Source organism: Vulpes lagopus, chromosome 8 (assembly GCF_018345385.1).
Source record: "Vulpes lagopus strain Blue_001 chromosome 8, ASM1834538v1, whole genome shotgun sequence".
NCBI lineage: Eukaryota > Metazoa > Chordata > Mammalia > Carnivora > Canidae > Vulpes > Vulpes lagopus.
The window spans coordinates 57,056,610-57,080,728 of NC_054831.1; the positions used below are offsets into that span (position 1 = coordinate 57,056,610).

Sequence of the window (24,119 nt, forward strand, 5' to 3'; positions counted from 1 at the left end):
TCCAGATTTTTTTTTTTTTTAATTGCACATATGGTAAAAACATACCAGATGGTTTGGGCTTAGAAGGACAATCTGGTGTGGACCATTTTCCCCTCCAAGAAACCCATGGTTCTCTGCATTTCAACTAAGAGTTATTGCTTTGTTCAAGGAAGCACAGTGGGTGGATCCCTCTCTGGAGAGACAGGCCTACAGCAGGGCCACGGTGTGCCAAGGCCTGTGTGTGTGTGTGACTCAGATGCAGAAGGCAGCTCATGGGGAGGAGAAGCTTCAAATGTGATTGAAAAAGTGAAGCTCTAAATGCTGATCTCCCTGGAGCCGTGTGTACATGCTGAGTTCTTGGTAAGCAGCTGGCTGGGCTGGGCACTCTGCTTCTAGAATAGTCAGAGGCTTGGTGAACAGGTTTTCAGTTCTTGGCCAACCCACTTCAAAAAAATAAACAAAAACACCCCCAAGCGAACAAACAAATAAACAAACAAAAAACAACCAAACTGTTTCCACATTTGAGTTAGCGCAGAATGGTTACTTTGAATATCTGATAACTTCTCCATGCATTCACAGTAACTGATTTGATCAAATTCAAAGAGTTCTCTCTACTGTAACTCCTCACTCTCCAGCAACCAGACACTGTGTGTGTGTAGACCGTTTTTATCATGAAGAAACAAGGACATGAGCCCATTGGGACATCGATAAGATTATCTACAGGATGCCACATGGTCATGAACCATGGCTCTGCATCACAGGAAGAAAATGTTGTTCTATCAAGCTTCCCACTTGGCAGCATCTCAGGAGGTGAAACTCTCAGTTTTGTTTCTCTTCAGCTTTAACCTGAGCCTCAGCTTCCTCTACAAGTGTTAATTCTAAGCCAGATTTTCTTCATTCTGAATAGATTCAATACTTTTTTTCTTCCCTCTGGAGTACAAAGTTGCCCATGACACAGGCATGAAAATATCATGCTAGAGCCGTGAGCTCAGATCTTTCCTTTCTTCAAAAAGAATCCCATTTTTGATCTGTAATCATAATGAGAATCCTAGAGTCCATTCATAGACTCTCACTCCTTTCCCTCATTTAAATTCCATTATTGTGGTTTTTCTTCCTTCCTTCCTTCCTTCCTTCCTTCCTTCCTTCCTTCCTTCCTTCCTTTCTTTCTTTCTTTCTTTCTTTCTTTTTTTCCTTCTTTCTTTCTTTTCTTCTTTCCTTGTTAGTTTGTGGGCAAACTTTACAGTCCGAAACCTTGGAGCCATTCTCTGATCCCCCACAGCCATTGACCCTTCGGAGAATACAAGAGCACAAGGGAAGCTGCACTCGCCCCCTTAAGCTGTGACTGCAGATTCTTCCCCTCCACTACCACCCCATTCCTCTGGGGAAGGGGGGTAGAGGGAGACTCTTTGAAAGAGCAAACAGAAGAGAACTTGTCTAATGCAGACTCATAATTTAGAGAGTCTCCATGACTCACTGGTTTATAATGTTGAAGACATGCTGGGTAAATCTGCCTTCTGTCCTTCAGAACATTGCCCGCGGACAGCAGCGCACAACTCCCTTTAGGAGCCCTCAAGACAGGAGAGTGAAAAGGCTTTTTCGACCATAAGACAAAGAAGTATTGAATTTTCCTGAACAACAGCAAGACCTTAGCCTAGCAAGCTAATGCAATATTGATCTGAGCAAGAGTGGATGGAGTACTCTTATCCGTCTCCTGTGTGTGCTCATTTGTGTATTTACATGAACACGGCTATTGGATTTCCTACTTCCGTCATTGTAGACTCAAAGGCCGAGGAGATGAATGGAAACTGTCACAAAAACAGTAGTAGAACTCAAAAATTGCACTATTGAAAAATTTAAGCAAGCAACACGGCCTTAGTAAATCTCTTGGTGGGGATAGTAGACCCCCAGTGATCGTCTTTTCAGGTGTGAAGGTGATTCGGTATTCGTGCTATTTAAAAGATACATCTGCCACCTGAAATCGCCATACCCTATTCTCTGTATTTTTCCATCAATCTCTCCGGGAATTATAACCCCACCTCAGAGTCTGACAACTTGGCTTTCTGCCCCCTTTCTAGGGCAGCAATCTACTATAAGATGTACTTTTAAAATGACACATTCTGAATGACTAGACAAAAAAGGGAATCATTTCGATAAGGTACAAAATAGACCATATACTCTTCTCCTACAATAATAAACTTTTTGTTGGATAATATGTAGACTTTGCAACTCTCCCCTGGGGAAAAAATGTGCACAGTTGTGTCATTTACATTTCAGAATGTGTATATTTTATGCTTATATCATTTTTATTTTATATTTCTATCTCAGAAGGTTAATTCAAAAATAAATAGGAAGTCAATACAAACCAAAGACAACTCAATCTGGTTTTCATGACACTTATTCTACAAATAGTTGACAATTTTTGGAATGTAGGTAACAACTGCATTGCCACCTCTTTGGCAGAGCCTAGAAGGAGAGCTGACTTTGTGTGTGCCCAGGCCGTGTGAGCTAAGCATTCGAGTTTGGCTTCGTGATTCAGCACAAACATTTGCGATACCCACCAGGGTGGCACACTCAGCTCATTGCTTACAAACCATATGTAAATTTCCACCAATTATTTCAGAGTCGCTACTTAGGGATCCATGGAGCATCAGAGTGACACACAGGAATGTGTGATTCAGCATGTGCATAGGATTCTGAGTCCTGGAGTAAAGCCACTTTCCTTCCAAGTCAATCAGAATCAATGGTGGCTGTCAATGACTTAGTCACCTAACTCAACGTATATGATAAAACGCAACCTAAAATCTCTTGGTGGTTTAAAGCCTTCATTCAGCACCTTCTGGTTGTCATTTTTGGAAAGGGTATCAAGAGAGTAAAAGCAGTTTTGCTGGCAAGGAACTGTATGTGTTGACCTAGCATGACAAAAATGTTTCTAGTGCCACTGACAAGAAACCCAGGAGGGGCAGTCTGCCACTTTGCCTCAAAAGGAGAGAGCTGTTATGCTGGTGTAGGCTGGATGAAGCCAGGTAAGTTATAACAAATCTACAAAAGCAATTTTCATATTCCAAGGCCAGCTTGCTCTGGGAATAAGTCAAGTGCACCATAGTTTAAAACACGACTGAATTGTGAGGCTGATAACTCTTATTGTTAATTGTTCCTTGCTTCAACTCAGTGATTTTCTAGAGCCAGAAAATTACTACTTTGAAAAACCCTTGACACTAATAACAATGTGCTTCTTTCTGAAAGTATTCTAAATAAGTTGGTTGATTGGACCTCCTTTTCAGATGTCAATTTAAATGTAAGTTCTGGAAAGGAAGGCTGCAAATTTTGGTTGTGAACAAATAAACCCATTATTAAATGTTCCAACTATTATTACAATACTATTATAATATTGTTTTCCTAATTATCAGGATTGAACGCTTGGAAATCAATCAGCACTCTGTTTGGGCAAATCTCATTACTTAATGAAGGAGTTTTGATAAGATCATCATAACCCTATTTATATAGTAAAAGACCAAAGAGGAAACTAAACCAATGATAGCTCACCCATTTACTCCAATGACAATATAAGCTTTCTCTAAACCCAGTTTATCTTCATTGCTGTTTACTGTTGAGGTACATAGCTAAATTGAATTACACTGATAATTTTAATGTCATTTCAGAGGCAAAGGAAATCTCTTTCATGTGATACTTGCCCTTCCTTTACAATTTAATATTTATTTAAATATTCCTTCTTCCAGCCTGATCATAATATGACTCTATTATATAGATGGTTTTGCATCTCTAACTGCATGATTTGTGAGAACTTCCAAGCTGCCCTTTCTGATCTGTTGTGTGTAGAGTATGTTCTCTTGAGAAATCTTAATATTAAACCAGACTAAACACAAGACAAGTAATGCAGCTGCGACAAATTATTTGATATTATCTCCTTCTGTTCAGGATTTGGGTGTGTATTTTTGCCATTCACCTCCTAATTCACAAGGATTGAAATGGAAAACTTTCATTTAGCTGTCCACAGGGCTACCTATCCCTTCCTTCAAATCTTTGCTAAGATGTCATTTTTGTAATAAGGCTGAACTTGACCACCTTCTTTACAATTTCAACACATCCCTCTTCCTAACCCTAGCCCTTTTCATGCTTTTGCTCTGCTTTACTTTGTCTTTCTTTCCATTTTTTTGATGTTGTTTATAGAACTTCTCACTTTCTGACTTTCCAAGGACATCATTCATTCATCTATAAATAACGTATATTGTTTATTGTCCCATTCCCCTCGGCAGTACTGAAACTCTGTGAAGGCAACCATCTTTGATTGTTCTATTTACCAAGTGCCTAAACCAGTGCCTGGTACACAGTAAGTGTTCAATAAATATTTTTTAAATGTAGGATAAATTTAACTAAAGCAATGTAGACAGAGGATGTGCTAAGGTGATTCAAATTGCCAAAGATAAGAATTCTCTAGGAGCAGACAAAGAATCTGTCTAAATTAGCCATGTCCCCCCCCACCTAAAACAAATTAGGAATGTCCAAATATTCTCATTCCTTCTCTAAATTTCTAAATTTTTCGTAACTGCATAATGGATATACATTTCACCCTAAAATTTTTATCAAGTGCTTAACCTCTCTGGCCCTTAGAGTCTGCATTTGTAAAGTGAATGCTTTGATTTAAGTGCTCTCCTGGGTCTAGGAATTAATGACCGGCAGGCAGGCCAATGAAATGAGCAAAATAGTCAGGAAAACCATGCAATGGTCCCAATTCTATCAAAAAATAGCTATGAGACCATGTATAATCTTTCATGGCCTCAGTTTCTTTATCTATAAAATGAAGAAATTGGGCAAGATAATTACTATCTTTTAAGCTCAAATATTTCACCGCTGCTTTGCATGAAGTGAATTACCATTTTGGTTTGTTTTCCCTCCTCCTTTGGGGCTATTTTTTTTTTTTTTTAATGATGCATTTATCACAACACTTGTAAAAGGATCCAAGTGCCCTTCCCCGAGATTCTTCCCTTTTTGGGATGCTTCCTGCCCTTCTTACCATCAGGGAATCCATCCCAGATTTCTAGCCGGTCATAGCGACAGAACATCCCCCCTGGAGGATTTGAGTCAAGCTCCAGGTCAAAGCTTTCAAATTCCAGGATAATCTCTGACATCTTTGGTGCAAAGATAATATAGGTACATTCAAGGCCGTTGGGATATTTTTCCGGGAATCCGGGGGACTTTATCACTCCACTAGGTGCTGTGTAATTCTGGGAACATTCAGGACCTGTGAATAAAAGAAAAGAAGGAGCAAATGTGAAAATCCCACTCACACAACTTGACCAAGAAATAATCTGAACAAAGGCAGCATATCTTTCTAATAAAAGCTCACCATTATAATCTCTATCTTAATCACTCATTACTCAGCCTTTTCATAGAGTGATAGGTATGGAAAGTCAAGTTCAGATTTATTGTGTTCCCTTAGTTTTCCATTTGTGTGAAGCAATTTAAAAACTTCTGCTATTGCAGAGAAAAAAATGACAAATATAAAATCATGTGGGAACAATGAATGAGTAAGCTACAGAAATCTCGACAGAGCCCTAGAGAAATAATTATAGCCCCTTCAAGCTTAAATCTTTAAATCTTGAGGCTGACAGCCCTTTATTGGTGAAATAGAACATTTACAAAGGCAAGGGAGAGAATTCAGTGGAGGGAGTTTGGGTTTCAGATTCCTACACCAGTGACTCAGTAACTCTGCCAGATGTGACCTATGCCTCTTTGACAAACTAAATGTGAAAGGTAATTCGTACATGTACCCAGGGTGAGTGACTCATTCTGAGTGGTGTTGACACAGGTGTGCCGGTAAAGTGTGGCTGTTAGTGAGGGCACGATAAACTGTGATTACAGGCCGTGTTGCTGGAAGTCACTTGATATCAATGTTGACATTGTTGCCTTCCCCAAAGTATCAGATACAGTGCCATTCTAAAATTATTTTTTAATATATGTGTGTGGGTGTGTGATGTGTATTTTTATAGTGCATAATTTTAATGACTAGTCACTGTTATCAATACTTTACAAATTACAGTGATTGGTAACTCAAATTGGTCAAGCTCATAATACACACATATATTGCAAATTGACCTTGTGACTGTACAGATGACCACAATTTCAATTCATGGCATCCAGGACCAAATTGTGTGGTATTCATCACCATTGAAAATGGCCCCTCTACAAGAACATGAGCACATCAGCTTGGCCTCTTATCACCGCCACCACTGCCATGAGTTTCAAAGACACTTTAGGACTCTCTGGAAATCAGAGATGAATTGATCCTTTGAAGCTCAAGCTCCAAACTGAAGGATGTTCAATCCAACAATTATTTTCCTGGGCCATTGTCTCGCTAATGGGCACCCTTTGACGGCATGCATGGATTCAAATCTAAATAAGGTTTGTTGAGAGTGTTTTTAACTAAATATTCTCCCGCAGAGCCAAGTACTAGAGTCAACAGTGTAGGCATCAATACAGATTAAATTTAACTAGCAGATCTCTATTTTTAGTGTCTGGTACGCTGAATCTCTACCTCAGTGCATCTGGCAGCCTTACTGAGAAAACAAATCAATTGCTTGCTCCCCATGTACATATTAGATGTCTATGGCAATGGAGACACAGAAGACTAAAACTTATTAGCTGTGCACAGTAAACCTGGCCTGTAGAGGTCTGACTTGTTTAAAATGCCTCTAAAGCCTTCCCTTCACCATGATGGCCTCAGATACTTATCTATTTGATTCCAGTTAAAGTTACTAACATGTGGCATTTTACCATGTGAATTACAGGTGAGAAGAGTATGAAATGTGCTGCATTGTTTATAATCTGTTTCTAAGTTAATGAGTGGCTTCTAAGATAGCAGGGACTATACTAATTTAAACCATTAATTTACAAAGAATATATATATATGATACCGGAAGCCCTTTTATTTTAATTTTAAGATGTAGGAAAATTGACTGGAGACCTCCAGCTTCTTCCCTGGGGCAAAAAAAAAAAAAAAATGCTTTGGGTAGGCCCTTGTAAGGTAAAGCTGACAGCAGGGTTGAATTCAGGTACTAATATTTTCTGCTTCTTAAAAAGATAAAATAGATGAGATCAAGATTTAATGAGAGAGAAAAAATGACAGGAATGAAGGGCATACTTTCAAAATCAAATACATTTCAATGCTTTCCCTAAGGCTAGCCTATGTACATGACAAGAACTGGAGAAATCCCATGGGGTAGTGGAAGAGAACTGGATGGAGCACCAGATCTGAGTTCCAGACCCACCATTCCTGCTAACCTGCTATGTAACCTAGGTGGCATCCTAACCTTCCCAGTCCTCAGATTCTGTGTATAGCAAGTGGGAGCTGGGCTTTAGGATTTGGAATAAAGAGCCCTTCAAACTTAAAGATTCTGTCATTTCCTACTTCCTCCAGTAAACATCAAGATTTGTTTTGATATTTTTCTTGTTCACTGTTGTGTAGGTTTGCCACAGTTGAGCTAGCACCTCCCAAAAAGAAGCAAGGTAGGGGAGTGGTGAAAGAATTCTGCAGAATATACAGCGCTAAACAAGAGGGAGGGTGAGTAGCCCCACGTGCCTAGGAGTGAGCAAGTTGCTGCTGTGAGAAGTGCACACATGAGATCGGTAGCCTAACTCTGTGCTTTAGATGTTATTTGTAAGACTTAGGGGACCTTGTGTAGCTGTAGGAAAGCCACAAATCATTGTTAATGACAATAAGATACATAATAATAATAGCTAAGATACTGTCTTTGGAATTATTATTAAATATGCAGACTCTTAACTAAATAATATATGAAGTGACCACTCTTGCTCTCAATAAATGCCATGCCTTCCTCACATGGAGACCCACAGAAGATGTCCACAGCTTCTTTCAGCAGTTGAGCTTGGATGACCTGGACCAAGGGAAGGGCAAGAAAGGATGACAGGTAGGGAAGTATGGGTTTCCTGAAGAAATTCTTTTAGGTGACTGGGAATAATTTTAGGGCTGTATCCCAAGCTTTCAGCATCTAGGAAAAGACATGGAGAAGGGGAAAGTGGGGGAGCTGGGAAGAAAATTAGGGTGTCTATGGGATCCCTGGGTGGCGCAGCGGTTTGGCGCCTGCCTTTGGCCCAGGGCGCGATCCTGGAGACCCGGGATCGAATCCCACGTAGGGCTCCCAGTGCATGGAGCCTGCTTCTCCCTCTGCCTGTGTCTCTGCCTCTCTCTATCTCTCTGTGACTATCATAAATAAATAAAAATTTAAAAAAAAAAAAAAAAAAAAAAGAAAATTAGGGTGTCTAGAGTGGCTCCAGGAGACATGAGAAGAGGTGGGGACTGGCTTTGCTGACTCTCAAGCAAAGGTGGTCTTTTATAAATGCAGTTTTAGGGATGCAGGAATGGCCTAGATTTTCCTTAGAACTGTAATCTATTGCCAGAAAACCTCAAGGTCAACAGGTGAAAGACACATTTATTGGTTCAACTATGATTAGTATAATTTATGTGTTTTGAGGAAACTTGAAATTGCTGCACTCTGAAAGAAGGGGTATGTTTTGAAAAAAAATGAGATTCATGGACTTTATAACAGCATTAGATGGCTTCTGAGGAAAAAATGTCCATGAACTCATATATGTATGCATAATTGTATTGTTAGTTAATGACTTTCTATAGGGCACCTATAAGGATGTAGTACGAATAGTGGGGCGGGGTGAGGGGGGATGTTTTTTCACACTTTTTAGGTGGTAACCAATCTGGTTGGGAAATAAACTATGCACATATGAACAAATTTGAAAATATTAAAGCAAAACATAATGGTTAGTAAAACACATCCGTGTGTGTGTGTATACTATATATATATATACATATATATGTATAATATGCATATGTGTGTACTGTGTATGTGTGTCGTGTACATGTGTAGGGGACAAGTTGGGTATATGTGCAGGAAAAAAAACCAGAAGCATTAGAAAGGCTCCCTGAGAAGAATAAGTTAAGAGCCAGGTTTCCACGGGGGTTAAGGGAAATAAACTGACAGAGAACAAGAGCTCTGAAATCTGATGGCATGAACTGTATCTGTAAGCGTTGTAATGGCTCGTGATTACTGAATACACTCTAATCATGAACTGGTTCCATGTTTCTCATGTTTTTATTCCTACAGGTCTTCACAACCAGCTTGTGCTAGACATTGTTGTCCATTTACCAGGTGAGGAATCCAAGTCTCAGAACATTCACGAAGGCAGTCAGAGGCAGAATTAACTTCACATTTAGTCTGCTGGCCATTACCCAGTGAATTCTCCTTAGGCAGGTGGATCTCCTTAGCCGAGAGTGGATGTATGGGAGGTGAAGCTGGACAAGGTTGGGGGCACTTGATGTCAAGCCTTGAACTTGACCCAATGGGACATTCAGGCTTAACCCAACAGGTGATGGACACCTTCCAGAGGCATCTCGAGGACAGTGGTTTGATCACCATTTGGGAAGTTGTGTGCAGGATAAGAAAACATAGGGAGAACCCAAATTGGGCCTATTCAGTTAATGGCCATGGATGTGGAAAGGCAACATGACCTTTGGAGACTTGTGGATATAAATTCAAAAGAACTAGAAGTCACATCGGATGTAGGGAGGCAAGAAAAGAAAGAAAAACTGACTTCAAGTTTCAGGGGTGCTGTTAGAGATCAGGATAGGGAAATGACAGTATCTCTGAGGCCATGGAAGTATAGGGAACTGAGTTCACTGGGAAGGACAATGAAGAATTCTTAATGACTTAGTTACAGAGCTCTCGGTTTTTCTCTGTAACCATACTCAGATCCTGGAGAAACACTGCAAATGAAAGGGTACTTACAGAGCTCTCGGTTTTTCTCTGTAACCATACTCAGATCCTGGAGAAACACTGCAAATGAAAGGGTACTCCTCAACTCTTTGCTGGCCCCTTTTTTTCTTTTTGATAGTGCCATAGGCAGGTAAGCAAGCAAATGTAGATGTGTGTATATGTGTCATATACATACATGTAATATGTGATTTGTATAACAGGTCAAACAGCTTTCAATGCAAGAAAATATGTACATACTGATGTTGTATGTATACTATTTATGCAATAGGTTTTCCAAGTATGTGCTTATATAAATTTTTGAAGAAAGTTGTCTCCATCTATCCATACTTATTTGGGGTCAGTGCCAGATTTCTTTGAAATTTTAAGAGGTTGTACCAATGTTTCCAGAAACTCTTAAAACTCTGTTTGTTTGTTTTTTTTAAATTCTCAGTTGCTGCTGAGAATTTGTAATTGGGGTAGCCAGATTTTTTGTTTCTATTAAAAAAGGCTTTCTGCTATATTCTAGGACAATACACTCAAATCTTGAACCTCTCGCCCTAGTTTGCCTCCCCACCCCCATTACAACTTAAAAGAGAAGGCTGAATTTAACACATTAAAGGAGTCTACCAGCCCTTATGAGAAACAGTGACATTCGGATAAAGATACATTGTTTATCAATTGACTGATAGGGGGATTCAATTTCTCAAGGCGGGGAGACTAAGAATTGTCAGATTCTACCCATCTCAATATACCATTGGAACAGATTACTAAGTGATTATATTGGAGGGGGAGAAAGATCTTTATTTCCGAAGGGAATACCATTGAAAGCTTTACTGTTCTGCTTTCTCGAAGAAGTTCTTTCCCCAACTATTCCTCTTCTTAAACAGACGTTAATAAAACACCTCTTCTTCCTTCAATAGCTTTAGAAACTCTAAGGCTAGTGGACTGCTTTGCTTTTCCTGGGAAACACCAGTTTTGAATTTTGTAATAAAATAAAGGGAACAGGATGGATACAGCTTTAAGGTCAAAGGGACTCACACAGTTTTAATGAAAGAAATCAAGAGCAGATCAGACTTATTTTTGAAGAAGAAAGCCAAGAATCAACACTCTCAAAAGAGTTTTACAGAATAGAATATATGCCTTATAAACACCGGTCAGCCTATTAGAATGATGCAATTTTGAATTCTGAAATACTTAAAAAATTTCAAACGTAACTCCCTCAACACATTGGGTAATTTTCCTTGGTGTAAAGTAGTTTCCAACAGTTCTGTAGTGGGAATATATGAGTTTTTACAAAAAGATAAAAGCATTACGCCTGGTCTTCTTTTTGCCTTAGTCTTTCCTGGAAGCAAACAACGCGAATGAACATTTAGCCACACTTGTCCCACTGGAAGTCACTCACCTCTCTTGAAAATTTCATAACGTATGGAAAACCCAGCGCCATGTGTCTCATAGTCAGAGACAAACTTGATAAAGAGAAATGGCCCTGAAGACACCACAGGAGAAGGGGCGATCTTGCCACAGAATTTTCCCCAAGGGCGTCCATTCTCATTTTCTCCATCAATGACTTCCACGTAGTCATACCTAGCACATAAATACAGAAGAAAACAGCAGGTTAGAGAGAAATGCCCTGCTAATTTTGATAATGTAGAAGGCAGCTATATCCAGCAGAGTCTGTCAGGAAAACAGCGCTATCTGTATGCACCACTGTGTTTCATGGAGGGAGAAAACTTCAGCAAAATGAAATAATTAAAATGGACTACATCATGCCTGTATACATCATCTGGCAACACAGAACTATTAAGAATAATGGTGTACATTATACTTGCAGACAATGTCACTTAAAGTAACCAATTAACAAGAAAAAGAAAAATCTCATGAGCACAACCCTCTATTATTAACTTGTGTTCCTTTGTCTATGGTGGTGGGGTGTCAATACATAATGCTAAGCATTCTCTTCAAACTGTGAAGTTCTTTTATGAATTCAAAATGTCTCCTTGGCTGGAGCTCTCCATGAACAATACTTTGATTTCTGTGAGCGATCCTCTAAACATATGGCCACAGAATAATAAACAGATTCTTTACTATTTAACTCAATTCTACCAAACTCTAGACTTCGTAGAAAAAAGCCTCTCTCAGTATCCACAGTGGTTAAAATACATCATCTTCCCCAAAACTACCCTTGAATTGCAGAACATAATCTCTCTGAAGAAAAAAGTTTATTTGAAAATGGAAAGTTACTTTGTTTACACCCACCAGCCTGAATCTTTAAAGCAACGTAGTTGTTTGAAAAGGAAATGTGACACACTTGAAGTCACCAAAGTGATGTGATTTTTTTTAAAAAATGAGTCTTAATAATAATAATACACTGAAGAGATAAATGGTAAAGGAAATCACGATAAAATGTTATTCTAAATATTTCACTGAGTTAACACGTATGTTTCTTTATCCCCAAAAGTTGGGGAGCTGTCTCTAGTAGACTAGCATCCTCCTGGAAAATAGGAAGATTCTTGTTTGTTTGCTGTTATAGATTTCTTAGTGTCTTTCGCTTTCCTCTCTTGTTATTTACCAAGTCACCTAGGAGCCAGCTAATCTGAGCCGTCTTCACTTTTCCTCTAGAACTGACGTGAAAGCATTACAACCCGTTCATTTCAAACCTTCATTTTATTTCTGTGTTTGACTTGGTCCAAAAGTCCTGGGATATATTAATTTCAGGAATGGCTAAAATATGGCAGTAATATAAACTGTATCTTGCAATTTAAAAGAGATCAAAGTGGGGAAAATCTTCACAATGACCAATGTCATCTTTAACAGTTCCTTTTCCAACTGTCCAGGACACATGACTTATGCTTACATAAAGTCTCACGAGAGAACTGCGAAGATGATATCCTCTAGTTAGAGTGGACGGCTTAAGGCTCTCTAAATTAAAAATGACATTACCTCATCAGTTAAAATTGTATGCCAGCTTTGTGTATATCGAGAATAAAAGGAAGCTGACATTGATAGAACTAAGCATTAACATATGTGAATTATTGTATTAACTGCCTTTCCTTTGCTGCATCTGATGTTTCCAGTAGGAATCACTGGCCTGCTAGCATCACGTCTCTTTGTGAAACTACGGACAGACACAGAGGAATTGTTCCATTCTCAATACTTTGGGAGACGCTTTGCATGTTAAAAGAAGAAGAAGCAGGAGGAGAAGAAAATGTGAAGGAGGAGGAGGAGGAGTAGGAGGAGGTGGAAGAGCAGGAGAAGGAGGAGCAGGAGGAGGAGGCAGAGCAGGAGGAGGAGCAGGAGGAGCAGGAGCAGGAGGAGGAGGCAGAGCAGGAAGAGGAGAAGGAGGAGCAGGAGGAGGAAGAACAAGAGGAGGAGTAGGAGCAGGAGTAGGAGTAGGAGGAGAAGGAACAGGAGCAGGAGTAGGAGGAGGAGCAGGTGGAGGAGGAGGAAAACTTTAGGTTAAAAATCCTCGGGAGCCTTCTGCTGTCCAGGGCAGCGGGAGAACAGCACCTCCGCATGCATTCAAGCCCCCATGCTGGCATTTCCATGGAGATTCCTTTTCCCTCCAGTGCTTCATTGACTAGACAGGTCCACATCCTTGGCTCCTCACTTGCTTATGCTTATAGTTGAACCGTGATTTGAACTGTTGGCTGTGTCGGGCCTGGTGATGGTGCAATATAGACTTTTTACTTGCATCTTGGCATGGTCTGAATACTAAGTGGCCACCAGCGAGTGCATGTTGCTTTCCAGGCACCAATAAGAGGTGGATGAGGCTTTCCTAGGAACTAAGGGTGCTCTGTGAGGAGCCCTTCCCCAGGTAGGAGAGAGCTTAGCTAATAAAGTGCAGTGAGTCGCAACAGGGAAAGAAGCTGGTATTTTAATAGTAAATACCAGGCTCTCCTCTTGGCAACAGGAAAAGCTATTTTTAAAAGGAGGAGAGGGTTTCGAATCTCTTCCCAGCAAGAGATAAGTCATTGCATCGTTAAGTGCCAGTTTTAGGAAATTGAATTATTCAGGGATATAATAGTTACATTTATAAACTGGAATGCTGCTATCATTTTAGCACTTCCCTTCAAAGTACCATCCAACAGGGCCCCAAAGAGTGTCACAAATAGCAGTTCATGTAAATATTCAGGAGGGTTTATGTGCACAAGTTGCAAAGGGTAGTACTGCCAAGGAAGTTAAGAAAGCAGCTTGCATCTCCCTCTGGAGTTGATACCAGTTCCACTCCATAAGTTTCTTGCTGGCAAATGCGGTGCCAGGAATGCAGCCGGTGTGCCAGCCTCCCTCCCCAGAGACTAAATGTGTCACCACAGCAACGCACCCAGCCTGCGTTGGCCTGAGGCCCAGGATACTGAGTTTGCAAATTTCGCTCCCAGCCTGCCGCACATTGCTCTGTTACTGCTCCAGTGTGGCAAACACTGCATTTCTTGGAATGTCAGGATCCCCAGTCGAGACAGTGAGACCTCCACAGGTGAAAACAGGGGCACTTGCGTGACTCTCATTCTGAACAGGTTACAGCTGCTGGAGGAGAACTGGGAGTTGTGTCTCAGGGATCAGATGCACAGAAGCTAGAGAAGGGGATGGCAGTTTGTCTGCCCGTGCGGAGCCCTGCTCCAGAAAGGGACTGCTCCGGGTGACAAGGGGGCCCAGGTTGAGTCCGAAATGCTCCAGCCTTCTGTGCAGGGGTGGGGGCCAGAGCAGACATGGGTCCCGCCAGGAACGCCCTTCCTCCGACCTCAGCTGCTCACGCATCATCACAGGAATGTAAACGTCATGTGGACTTTGTAACTATCCCAGAGGACAACCCCCCCCGCCCCCGCACCCCTCCACCTTCAGGCATCCTGCCATTTCTTTTCTTAAATTTCCTACCTTACCGCTTTCCCGTTCTGCGCTTGGAATGGTAAAGCAGCCTATATCTACTGGGAGCTAACTCTTCTACGATGAAGGGACACTTTGCCATGGTCCCCATTTTAGGGCCCAGGACACTGGTGGCTCTTCTTGGGAGCGTCCCCCGCTTGGGAGTGCAAGCTCCTTAAGCTAAAGGGCTTTCCGCCTCCTGATGCCCCTGCTCTCGCCCTACCTGGGCCTCTGAGGGTGGTGAAAACATTCTGAATCCTAATACTAATCACGGGTTAGGTTTCCCATAAGAGTGATAAAAGAATAAAGATCTCCTTCTAAGAATTCTTGAAAGGATTACCCAGAGCTTATTTTTTTTTTCCTTTTAGAAAGTTTGAATTACAGTTTTAGGAAAATAGCCAAGTAGGGGGAGAAGTGATGGGAAAATGAGAAATGTACTGTCAGTAAAGAGCGGTTTCAGAGGCTTTATAGGTGAGCGGCGCTGAATAGACGAATAGCACACTTTACTCAAGTCGGGTTTTCTCTTGCATGTACAAATGACCCCTGACTCCCCACTGGTGGAGCCTGATGCTGGAAAGAAAGCTAATCCTCTGCAGGGTGTTATCTGCACAGGGGAGCTACTGTACCAACCCCTCGCAGCTTCTGGACATCCTCGCAGGATAAGGAAAAGGGGTTATAGATGGTGGCGTCTTTGTAATCTCCTTCCAAGAGGATCTATCCCCACGTACATATGTACATTAATAATGGACAAATTTGATACGTGACATTAGAAACCAGAGTGAGAAATGATGTTAGCTAACATAATTTTCACGTGCAACAATGTGTTTCTCTGGATCTTTGGTTTATTTTGCACAAGGCATTAATTGTTATCCTTACTGAACAACCTGTAAACGATTACCATGCTGCTGTCCAAGAATTACCTTATGTATTCCCCAGAAGAGGATAGACTTTACTCTCATAGCATTAGACAGAGGATTTGGAAATAAAAAATATAAAGTGATGGAGCTAGGAGGAGCCAATTGGCTTATGCATCTGTGTTTCTGAGTGATTTTACATGAGATTCACCCCTAAGTTCTGGCTTGCTTGCAATGTCCTAATCAAGATATATGAAGAGGATTCTAAAGTTCATAGCCTCTTATTTAATAAAAGCAATTTTTAGAAATCCATTCAAAGGAAATAATCTGAAATAATGTCAAATATTTATGCAAAACTATTGCCTGAAGCTTTATTTAGAATAATGAGGGTAGATGGGGATAGGAATGGACATAAGGCAGGCAGGAAGGAAACAAGAAGGAATTTATTTATTTTTTTTTTTTAAGAAGGAATTTATATACAATCATTTCATGGAATATTATTCAGCCATTAAAAAGCCTATTTGAGGGATGCCTGGGTAGCTCAGCAGTTGAGCATCTATCATTGGCTCAGGGTGTGATCCCGGGTCCCGGGATCGAGTCCCACCTTGGGCTCCCTGCAAGGAGCCTGCTCTCCCTCTGCCTGTGTCTCTGCCTTTCTCTCTGTCTTTCATGAATAAATAAGTAAAATCTAAAAAAAAAAAAAACAAAAATAAAAAATAAAAGGCCTATTTGATAAAATATTTTTTTTATAACATAGGAAAAAGTGTTAATATCATAAGTGAAAAATCACTTAAAAAACCCTATCTACAGTTCATTCTCACACATAGAAAAAAAACCAGAAGAAAGTATGCCCAGACATGAATAAGTGATTACCTCTGGGTAGTGAGATGATGTTCCTTAGTTATTTCTGTATTTTTTAAAACTTTTACAATGGATAAGTGTTCCTTTATTTATTTATTTCTTATTTTTAAAAGATTTTATTTAAAGTCTCTGTGTCTGTAAGAGACACACAGAGAGAGAGGCAGAGACAAAGACAAAGGGAAAAGCACAGGGAGCCTGATGCAGGACTCGATCCCAGGACCCGGGGATCATGATCTGAGCCAAAGGCAGATACCCAACCATGAGCCACCCAGGCGTCCTTGTTTATTTATTTGTTTGTTTGTTTATTTATTTATTTTTATTACTTAAGTGTGGAGCCCAATGAGGGACTTAAACTCACAACCCCAAAATCCAGGCCTGAGCTGAGATGAAGAATCAGATGCTTAACCGACCAAGCCACCCAGGCATCCCAGGTAAGTGTTACTTTGCGATCAAATAGAAGTCATTTTGAAATGCATTATGCACCTATATATAAGGTAGCAAATCAATACCTTATTGCCTAGCTAACAATTTTTTTTTAACTTCTTGGTCAGAAGACACTTTTTTTAATGATGTTTTATTTGGAAGTAAATCAAAGGCTTTGTATTTATTTATTTTAAAAAACTGAATCAATGAAATTCTCTGTTATTTATTTATTTATTAGTACTAGAAAGTTAAAATGAATCAGATTTGATCTAATATTGTCTGAAATGCTGATCCAATATTGCCATTTGTACAGTAATTTCTGTGTTATAAAGTGCTATCAGATGTATCATCTCCCATAGTCTGTACGGTGATCCCAGGAAGGCGCTTATCAGGTGGTGCCAGCCCAGAGGGAGCACAGCATTGGGGGAGACATATAGATGAAATGATTTGTATCCTTTTGACATTGCCTACCTTTAGGCAAATTTGTTTCTAATTTCTGCTCTTGTTACTCCCTTTTGTACATATTTTTTGGGAAGTGGTGAATGGGTATGACCTTATTAGAATTATTCATTCACAACTCACTATTCATTTTATAACCGGCCATTGTTGCTAGAAACATGCTCCATCAACTAATATTTCATTGACTTTTCTTACCAGTGTGCTAGAGCTATGTACGTGGACATCTTGGTGCATGCAGAGGGCTATGTGCATGTGTATGTGTGTGTGAGAGGCCGACAAAGATAGAGACAGAGAGAGCCCTTGGCCTCCAAGAAGTCCCTTGAGTTGAAATTTCCAGTGGAATTGATGGTGGCCATGGAATGGGCCTCCTTTCAGCACTACCCCGGTCCTACTCATGGTCCTCCTGCTTGGCTCAGGGTCCTCCTGCTTGGCTCAGGGGCTGCCTGACAAGAAGCCCAGCCCAGCCTGGGCAGTGGAGGAGTAGACACGAAGTGGGGGGGGGGGCGCTCTGGAGTGGTGCAGAAGAGCAGCTGGAGTTTGGGTTTCTCCCTGGGTCCAGCACCCTGGGCCTGAGCACAGATGACTCCAGCGAAGACGGGGCAGGGGCAGAGCCTGGGTAGTAATGCAGGTCCATCCTCACTAGTTCCCCAAGACGGCAAAGCAAGAAGGGTAGCCCCTTTGACTGCACCAGGACTCCAGCTGGCCTTGGTCACTCCCCCTCCTGGAGGAGGTGGCAACACCCCAAACTCGGAGCAGGTTGAGGGCCTGGCTGGAGAGCCCGCCACATTTTCAGAGGAACAGAGAGGCCGGGCTGCAACCTGGCCAATTCTACAAGGTGCCAATTTCTAGGAAAGCCATTCTGAATCTGACAAAGTTTTAAAATTTGTACTAGAGAAGGAATACTGCTTTATTATTTCGTCATATTCCCATTTAATGTTTATTTGTAAGTTTAGAAAGTATTTTTCCCTTATTAAAATGATGATAAACATCTTTTCCCAAATCTATATTTTTTCATATATATATGTGTGTGTGTGTGTGTGTGTGTGTGTGTATCTTTTTCTGCTGTACACCACTGAGTATTGTTTTTTTTTTTTTTAATTTATTTATGATAGTCACAGAGAGAGAGAGGCAGAGACACAGGCAGAGGGAGAAGCAGGCTCCATGCACCGGGAGCCCGACGTGGGATTCGATCCCGGGTCTCCAGGATCGCGCCCTGGGCCAAAGGCAGGCGCCAAACAGCTGTACCACCCAGGGATCCCACCACTGTGTATTGTAAGCAGGATTGTAGGACATTAGTCTTTGACCTGAGCTCATATGCACTTGTCCTGACACTGTGTCAAGTTCAGTCTCCCTTACTTTTCTTTCAGCAATCCTTTTGATACATATCAAGTCTAGTTATCCTTTTGCTACACTCCTAACTTCTAGTCCCTAGCCTTACTATAGCTCTGCTTGCTATGTGTTTATGCCTATCTGCACTAAGTAATACGCTCTTGGCACTGCCAGGGCATGAAGTGGTGCTTTTTCAGTTGGGGTAGCTACCTGCTATGCATTCACTTGTAGGAGAGTAGCCTTTTACCAGCATTTCCATTTCCCCACCCTGGAGTCCCTCAGTACTGAGCACAAATTCCAGAGTGCAGGGAGGACGGTGCTAGGAAGTACTTGGTGCTAAAGAGAATGGGCAGCTTTGCTCAGTGGCTGCTGGGTATACTGAAACCAAACCATCTCTCCTGTAACCAATTCCACTGATTGTAAATGGGATGCCAACCCCCTCACCTCTCTTGGAACAAAAAACTGTTGCAAACACTTTTGTCTTTTGTCATGTCATTGTCATCCTCAGAGGCCCATGTGCTATTAATCTTGCTCTTGTCCACAGGCTTCTAGATAATTCTCCTCCAGGAAATCCCAACACAATACTGTCTTCCTAGCATCTTTTCCAGAAGGTGGCTCTGCTGATTCAGTATAGTAAAAGTTTCTATATGGGAGTAGTCGATAACTTGTTCTCAATATCAGAGTATAGTAAAACTCATAAAGCTAATCTCACACATTAAAATTTTCATCTTTAAGCTTTTGTGATGCCTCAGGGTCATAATAATGAATATCCATAATGTTATTGCAGCTATAGAAAACTGATGATTAATAGGCTAGATAGTAACGTAATAATATACACTAGAGTTAACAGTCCCAGGAAATGAGGCATTACGAAAGTGAAGAAAGAAAATGTTAAAGAAAAAAGTTTTACTGGAGTAAAATTAAAAGAGATATTAAATGGCTCTCCCTGGAGCGGTGCAAAGGGATGACAATTGATCCCTGAGTGCCACCATCAGTCATGGCCGGCCAAGACCAGTGCAGGAGAGAAACTGAGGTAATATATGTCCAGCAGAGAATAGTTTCCTACTGCTGCATAACAAATCACCATGAATGGAGGAGCTGAAAATGACACACATTTATTAGGTCACAGTTCCATTGTGCAGAAGTCTAGCAAGGGATGGCTGGGGTTCTCAGTTCAGGGTACCCCAAGACCAAACTCATGCTGTTGGCAGGTTGCATTCTTATCTTGAGCTTGGTGTCCTTGTCAATGCTCACACTGTTAGGGCAGTATTCAGTTTCTTGTGCTTGTAGGTCTGTAGTCCCCACTTTCTTGCTGGCTGTCAGCTCCTCTCAGATCCTACGGGCCACCTACATTTGTCATCATGTGGCCCTCTCCAGCTTCAAAGCCAACAGCAGAAAATCTGTCTCCCCATGAGTTCTTCTCATGCCTCATGCTCTTCAGCAAAAGCTCAATCCCTCTTAAGGGTTCACCTGATTGGGTCTGGCTCACCCAAAATAGTTTCCCTTTCTTGAGGTCAGCTGGGTTAAGAACTTATTTAAATCTGCAAAATCCCTTTGTAGCAGCACATGTATTAATGGTTGACTGAATAACTGGGAGAAAGTGTGTCATCCCCAGGGGCTGAAGGTCCTGGGGGCCCTGCTTTAAATTCTGCCTGCCACACAACCAACCTCTGGTGAGACACCTGGAGCTTGGGAGCTGTAGTAGAAACCAAAGCCAAGAGGGATCATCCACTTGCATCACCTGATAGAGCAGGGACCAGCAGAGCCAGCCTAGGACTAAAGGTAGGAAGAGGAAGCTGAAGTGATGGTGGAAGTGGTTTTAATGTTCTCCTGTCATGTTGGCTGTTGGTTTGGGAGCCTTGAGCCCACAAGCATTGCTTACAGTGTAAAGGAAAGCAAGGTTCTGGAAGAAGCCAGACTCCTGATTGAAGCAAAAACAGAGCTTCCAAGATTGCCCAACACATATGTCGGGAAACTGAAAGTGATAATAGCTTAATTTAAACATAAATATATAAATAAATTCAAGACATGCGGTGTAAAATAATGGTTAAAATATATAATTTTAATAGAAATGTTTAGAGTTTAAATTTCTCATTTCTGAGGAATCTCACTTCGTAATTAAGATTTATTGGCATGGAAGATAAAAAAAAGTCCTTCACATGGGAAAATATTTCCATGATTTAACTCAGATTATGAAATCCAATGATGTATTTTAAATGGAAGAGAAGGAACGCCTCCCTTAAAACAACTAGGCTCCAGGAGTGATGGAGTCTTCCAGTGTCAAACTTGCAAAGTTCAGTATTTATAGAAAAATTCACATGCCTTTAATTACAATAAATTCAGTTCCCAAGTAAAACTGTGCCATCTGGAAGATATTAACATCATTTACAACTTGTTCGCCTCCCTATTTCATAGAAAATTTTTACTTCTTGCCAACTTTCCACTGTTCTCAGGGAAAAAAAAAAAAGGAATTACTTGTATGGATTGTCTCAAGATGGGTTTATATAGCAAGTCAAGCCATCAGGAAGTGACAGAGGGTTTTTTTTGGACACATTTACTTCCTTCTTATGTATTTTAAATCTTTATATCTTTAAGTTTTTTTTCTATAAAGGATATTCTCTATGTTCCTCTCCTCTCAGCCATCCAAAGGCTTTTTATGTTTTTTTTTTAAGTGAACTGAGCCTTTTAACATGGTCTAGTGGAGAGAGCTGGGGCAGGAAGGATGGGTTCTGGTCTAGGCTCTGAACCTCAGCATCCACTCCTACACCTCTGATAGATCAAGAATTGTCACTGTATTTGACATCTCACAAAGGGTCAAAGGGGCCAGGGAAGCAAGGAAGTGCCTCCTGCCCAGCCAAAGTGGGATGACTGTGACCCAAATCCCCCCATTCTGCCCCTGACTAGCTGAGTGCCTTGGGCAAGTCACTAACCAAACTCTGTGAGCCTCAGCTGCTCACCTGTACAATGGACAGCCTGATCATCATCCTACAGGATATTAGGGAGGGTTAGATGAAATCATGTATCTAATGGCTTTTGCAGGGCTTGGTGTCTCTTCTCGAGGGGGGTTGGAATGCAGGAGAAGGAAGGGGACTAATGCATAGGAAGTAAAGGGAACACAGTTTTGTTTTCCAAATGGTACATACTACCCAGTTCAAAACAGACTGCAGTAGAGGTAGCACAGGACATGTGGCTACTGTCAGCCCCCGGGGGGAATGATCAGTCAGATGGCTAACTCTCAGAACATGACCATAATATGTTACTCGGAAAAGTACTATTTGGGATAACAGTAGGTCCTGCCCCAGTACTACCACCAAAAATCAGTCAATTAAAGCCATTGTCAATAACGGGACTAAAGAAATCAATGTGTACATATATATAACCAAGATATATGTATTTCTTAAATCACTAAATCTGTTAAGTGTTTGCACTGATGTACTCAACTGATTTAATGATCTGCAGTTGGAATAGTGCTATTAGCATGCAGTACTGAATTTGCTCAAAAAACCTCCTTAATTGGTGTGGTAGAAGCACCCAAGGTGCAACGGCTGGTTCTAGAAAGTCAGTGACTCTGGCTCATAGTGTCACAAAACCATAATCCTCAAGTTTCCTTTTTCATTCTTTGGAAAAATAAATAAAGCAATAATTCTGTTTTAGATGATAGGATCTAATGTGCTAATTTTAAGAATTTTTAAAATATCCTCCTTATTAATTCATAATTATTCAGTGGAGACCTAGGTCATTTGCAAAACAGAGCTGCAGGGACTAAAGTTGGCAAATATTCATTTTTTAAAGGTTTTTTTTTTGGCAGTAATTATAGTAGAACTTTTTTGGTGTCAGGTAGGTAAGATTATTCACTCTGGAATGCAGAAGTGTCTTACCTTGAAATGACTACCCATCTTTTATGAAAAAGTGAAAAAAAGAAAAAAGGCTGAAGAAAAATGGTTCTAGTGATACAGATTAGATTTCTTTTCCTTTTAGTGACACGAGTAGTGAAAGTAACACTGAATTAAAATTTAAGTGGGTAGGGGGCACTGACCCAAAGTTGGAATGCTGCTATGCTGTTCCATAGGCTATAAAGTTTACTTAGGGTACAAACCACTAAGCTACCCATAACCAAGAAACACGAATCTTTTAGGTATAGGCCTAATGTATTTATGATACTAGAATGAAATGCACATGAGAAAAATAGATCATGTCATAGGGAGAGTTGCCTTTCCTTAATCCTTAATGTTTATTGAAAGCAGCATACTGTTTGCAGTAAGTCATCTTTAGAATCCAAAGCATTCATGCTTATAGAATTTTTTTTCATTGTTTAATATTCTGTTAACTCAAAAAGCAGGTGTATCAGTGACACACGACTGGGTGACTACTAGTTTTACTGCCTACCACATATTCTGAAACTTGCAATACAGAGAAAAATGTATGCAAAGAGAAGTATATCTATTGACATAAAATACTTCAAATGTCAACCAGGGCTTTTTTTTTTTCTATATTACATCATGCAAATGAGTTAACAACCAAAATATTCAGTAACTAATTGGTTACTGGCCTAAACATTAGTTTATATATTTTCTTTTTCTCTCTCTTTCTTTCTTTCTTTCTTTCTTTCTTTCTTTCTTTCTTTCTTTCTTTCTTTTCTTTCTTTCTTCTTTCTTCTTTCTTTCTATCATTGACTTGTACTACAGACTCAATAATTAATTGGTATGAGAATAAGACTTGAACTCTCTCTGTGTTAGGAGGGAGCTCATGAAGGGAAGAAAGGATTTTAATGACCTAGTAGGCCTCATGATTTATACAGACCTTAAGGAGTAATTGTGTGTTTAGAAGAAAAGAAAGCAGTGGCCATAAACATTGCCAGTAGCTAAGAGCAGGAGCACCACATAAGTTTAACCATATGAGTACACGGGGTCAGCTTGCCGAAATGGCTCTGCGGTTGGAGCATGGGTTTGACTCAGCGGGGAGTTCAGACAACCTCCAACCTACCATCTAAAGTACTCCCCGACCCCAAGGTATCTTTATGGCAAGCTGAACAGAAAGGAAAAGGGAATATGGTCAGGTTCGCTAAAATAAAAGGGAGTATAAAGGGAGCATTTCCAAATACCCTTTTTCTCTTTAGCACAATATAAGCCAGAGAAAATTTCCTCTTGATAATACTAAAGACTCAGCTGTAAAAACAAGACAAGGAGGCAAAGGAGAGAGAAGGCTGTGCTTTACCTTCCTTGCTCTGACTAGTTATTCCATAAGGAAAAGTGTTTTGTTTGTGTGTGTGTGTGTGTGTGTGTGTGTGTTACAAACCAGAATACATAACATTTCACTATATATAAACAACCTTCTCTCTGTGTGTGTGTCTCATGAATGAATAAATAAAATCTTTAAAAAAAAGTCTCAAACAGCCTAATTGATTTAAAATGAATTTCTTCTTTGCCCTTTCTCTACAAATAAAAGCTTACTAAGAGAATTAGTGGTGCAAAGTCACAGGGAGAGATAGCAAGGTGGTTTTTCAGCATTTGAGTTCTTGAATTATTTGGGGACAAGTCAGTGCTTGCTTATAAAT

At 40.5% G+C, this 24,119-nt stretch overlaps 1 protein-coding gene across 6 annotated transcripts in view; it reads right to left on the bottom strand.

Annotated features, from left to right (window-relative positions):
- NRP1 (neuropilin 1) overlaps positions 1-24,119 on the bottom strand; it is a 138,317-nt gene that overhangs the window by 70,522 nt on the left and 43,676 nt on the right. For all 6 annotated transcript variants that reach the window (XM_041766990.1, XM_041766988.1, XM_041766986.1 and 3 more), the window contains exons 3-4: positions 11,185-11,366; positions 5,012-5,239 (exon numbers count right to left, since the gene is read on the bottom strand). In XM_041766990.1, the coding sequence (XP_041622924.1) occupies positions 5,012-5,239; positions 11,185-11,366 (410 nt within the window). The remainder of the gene's footprint in view (positions 1-5,011; positions 5,240-11,184; positions 11,367-24,119) is intronic.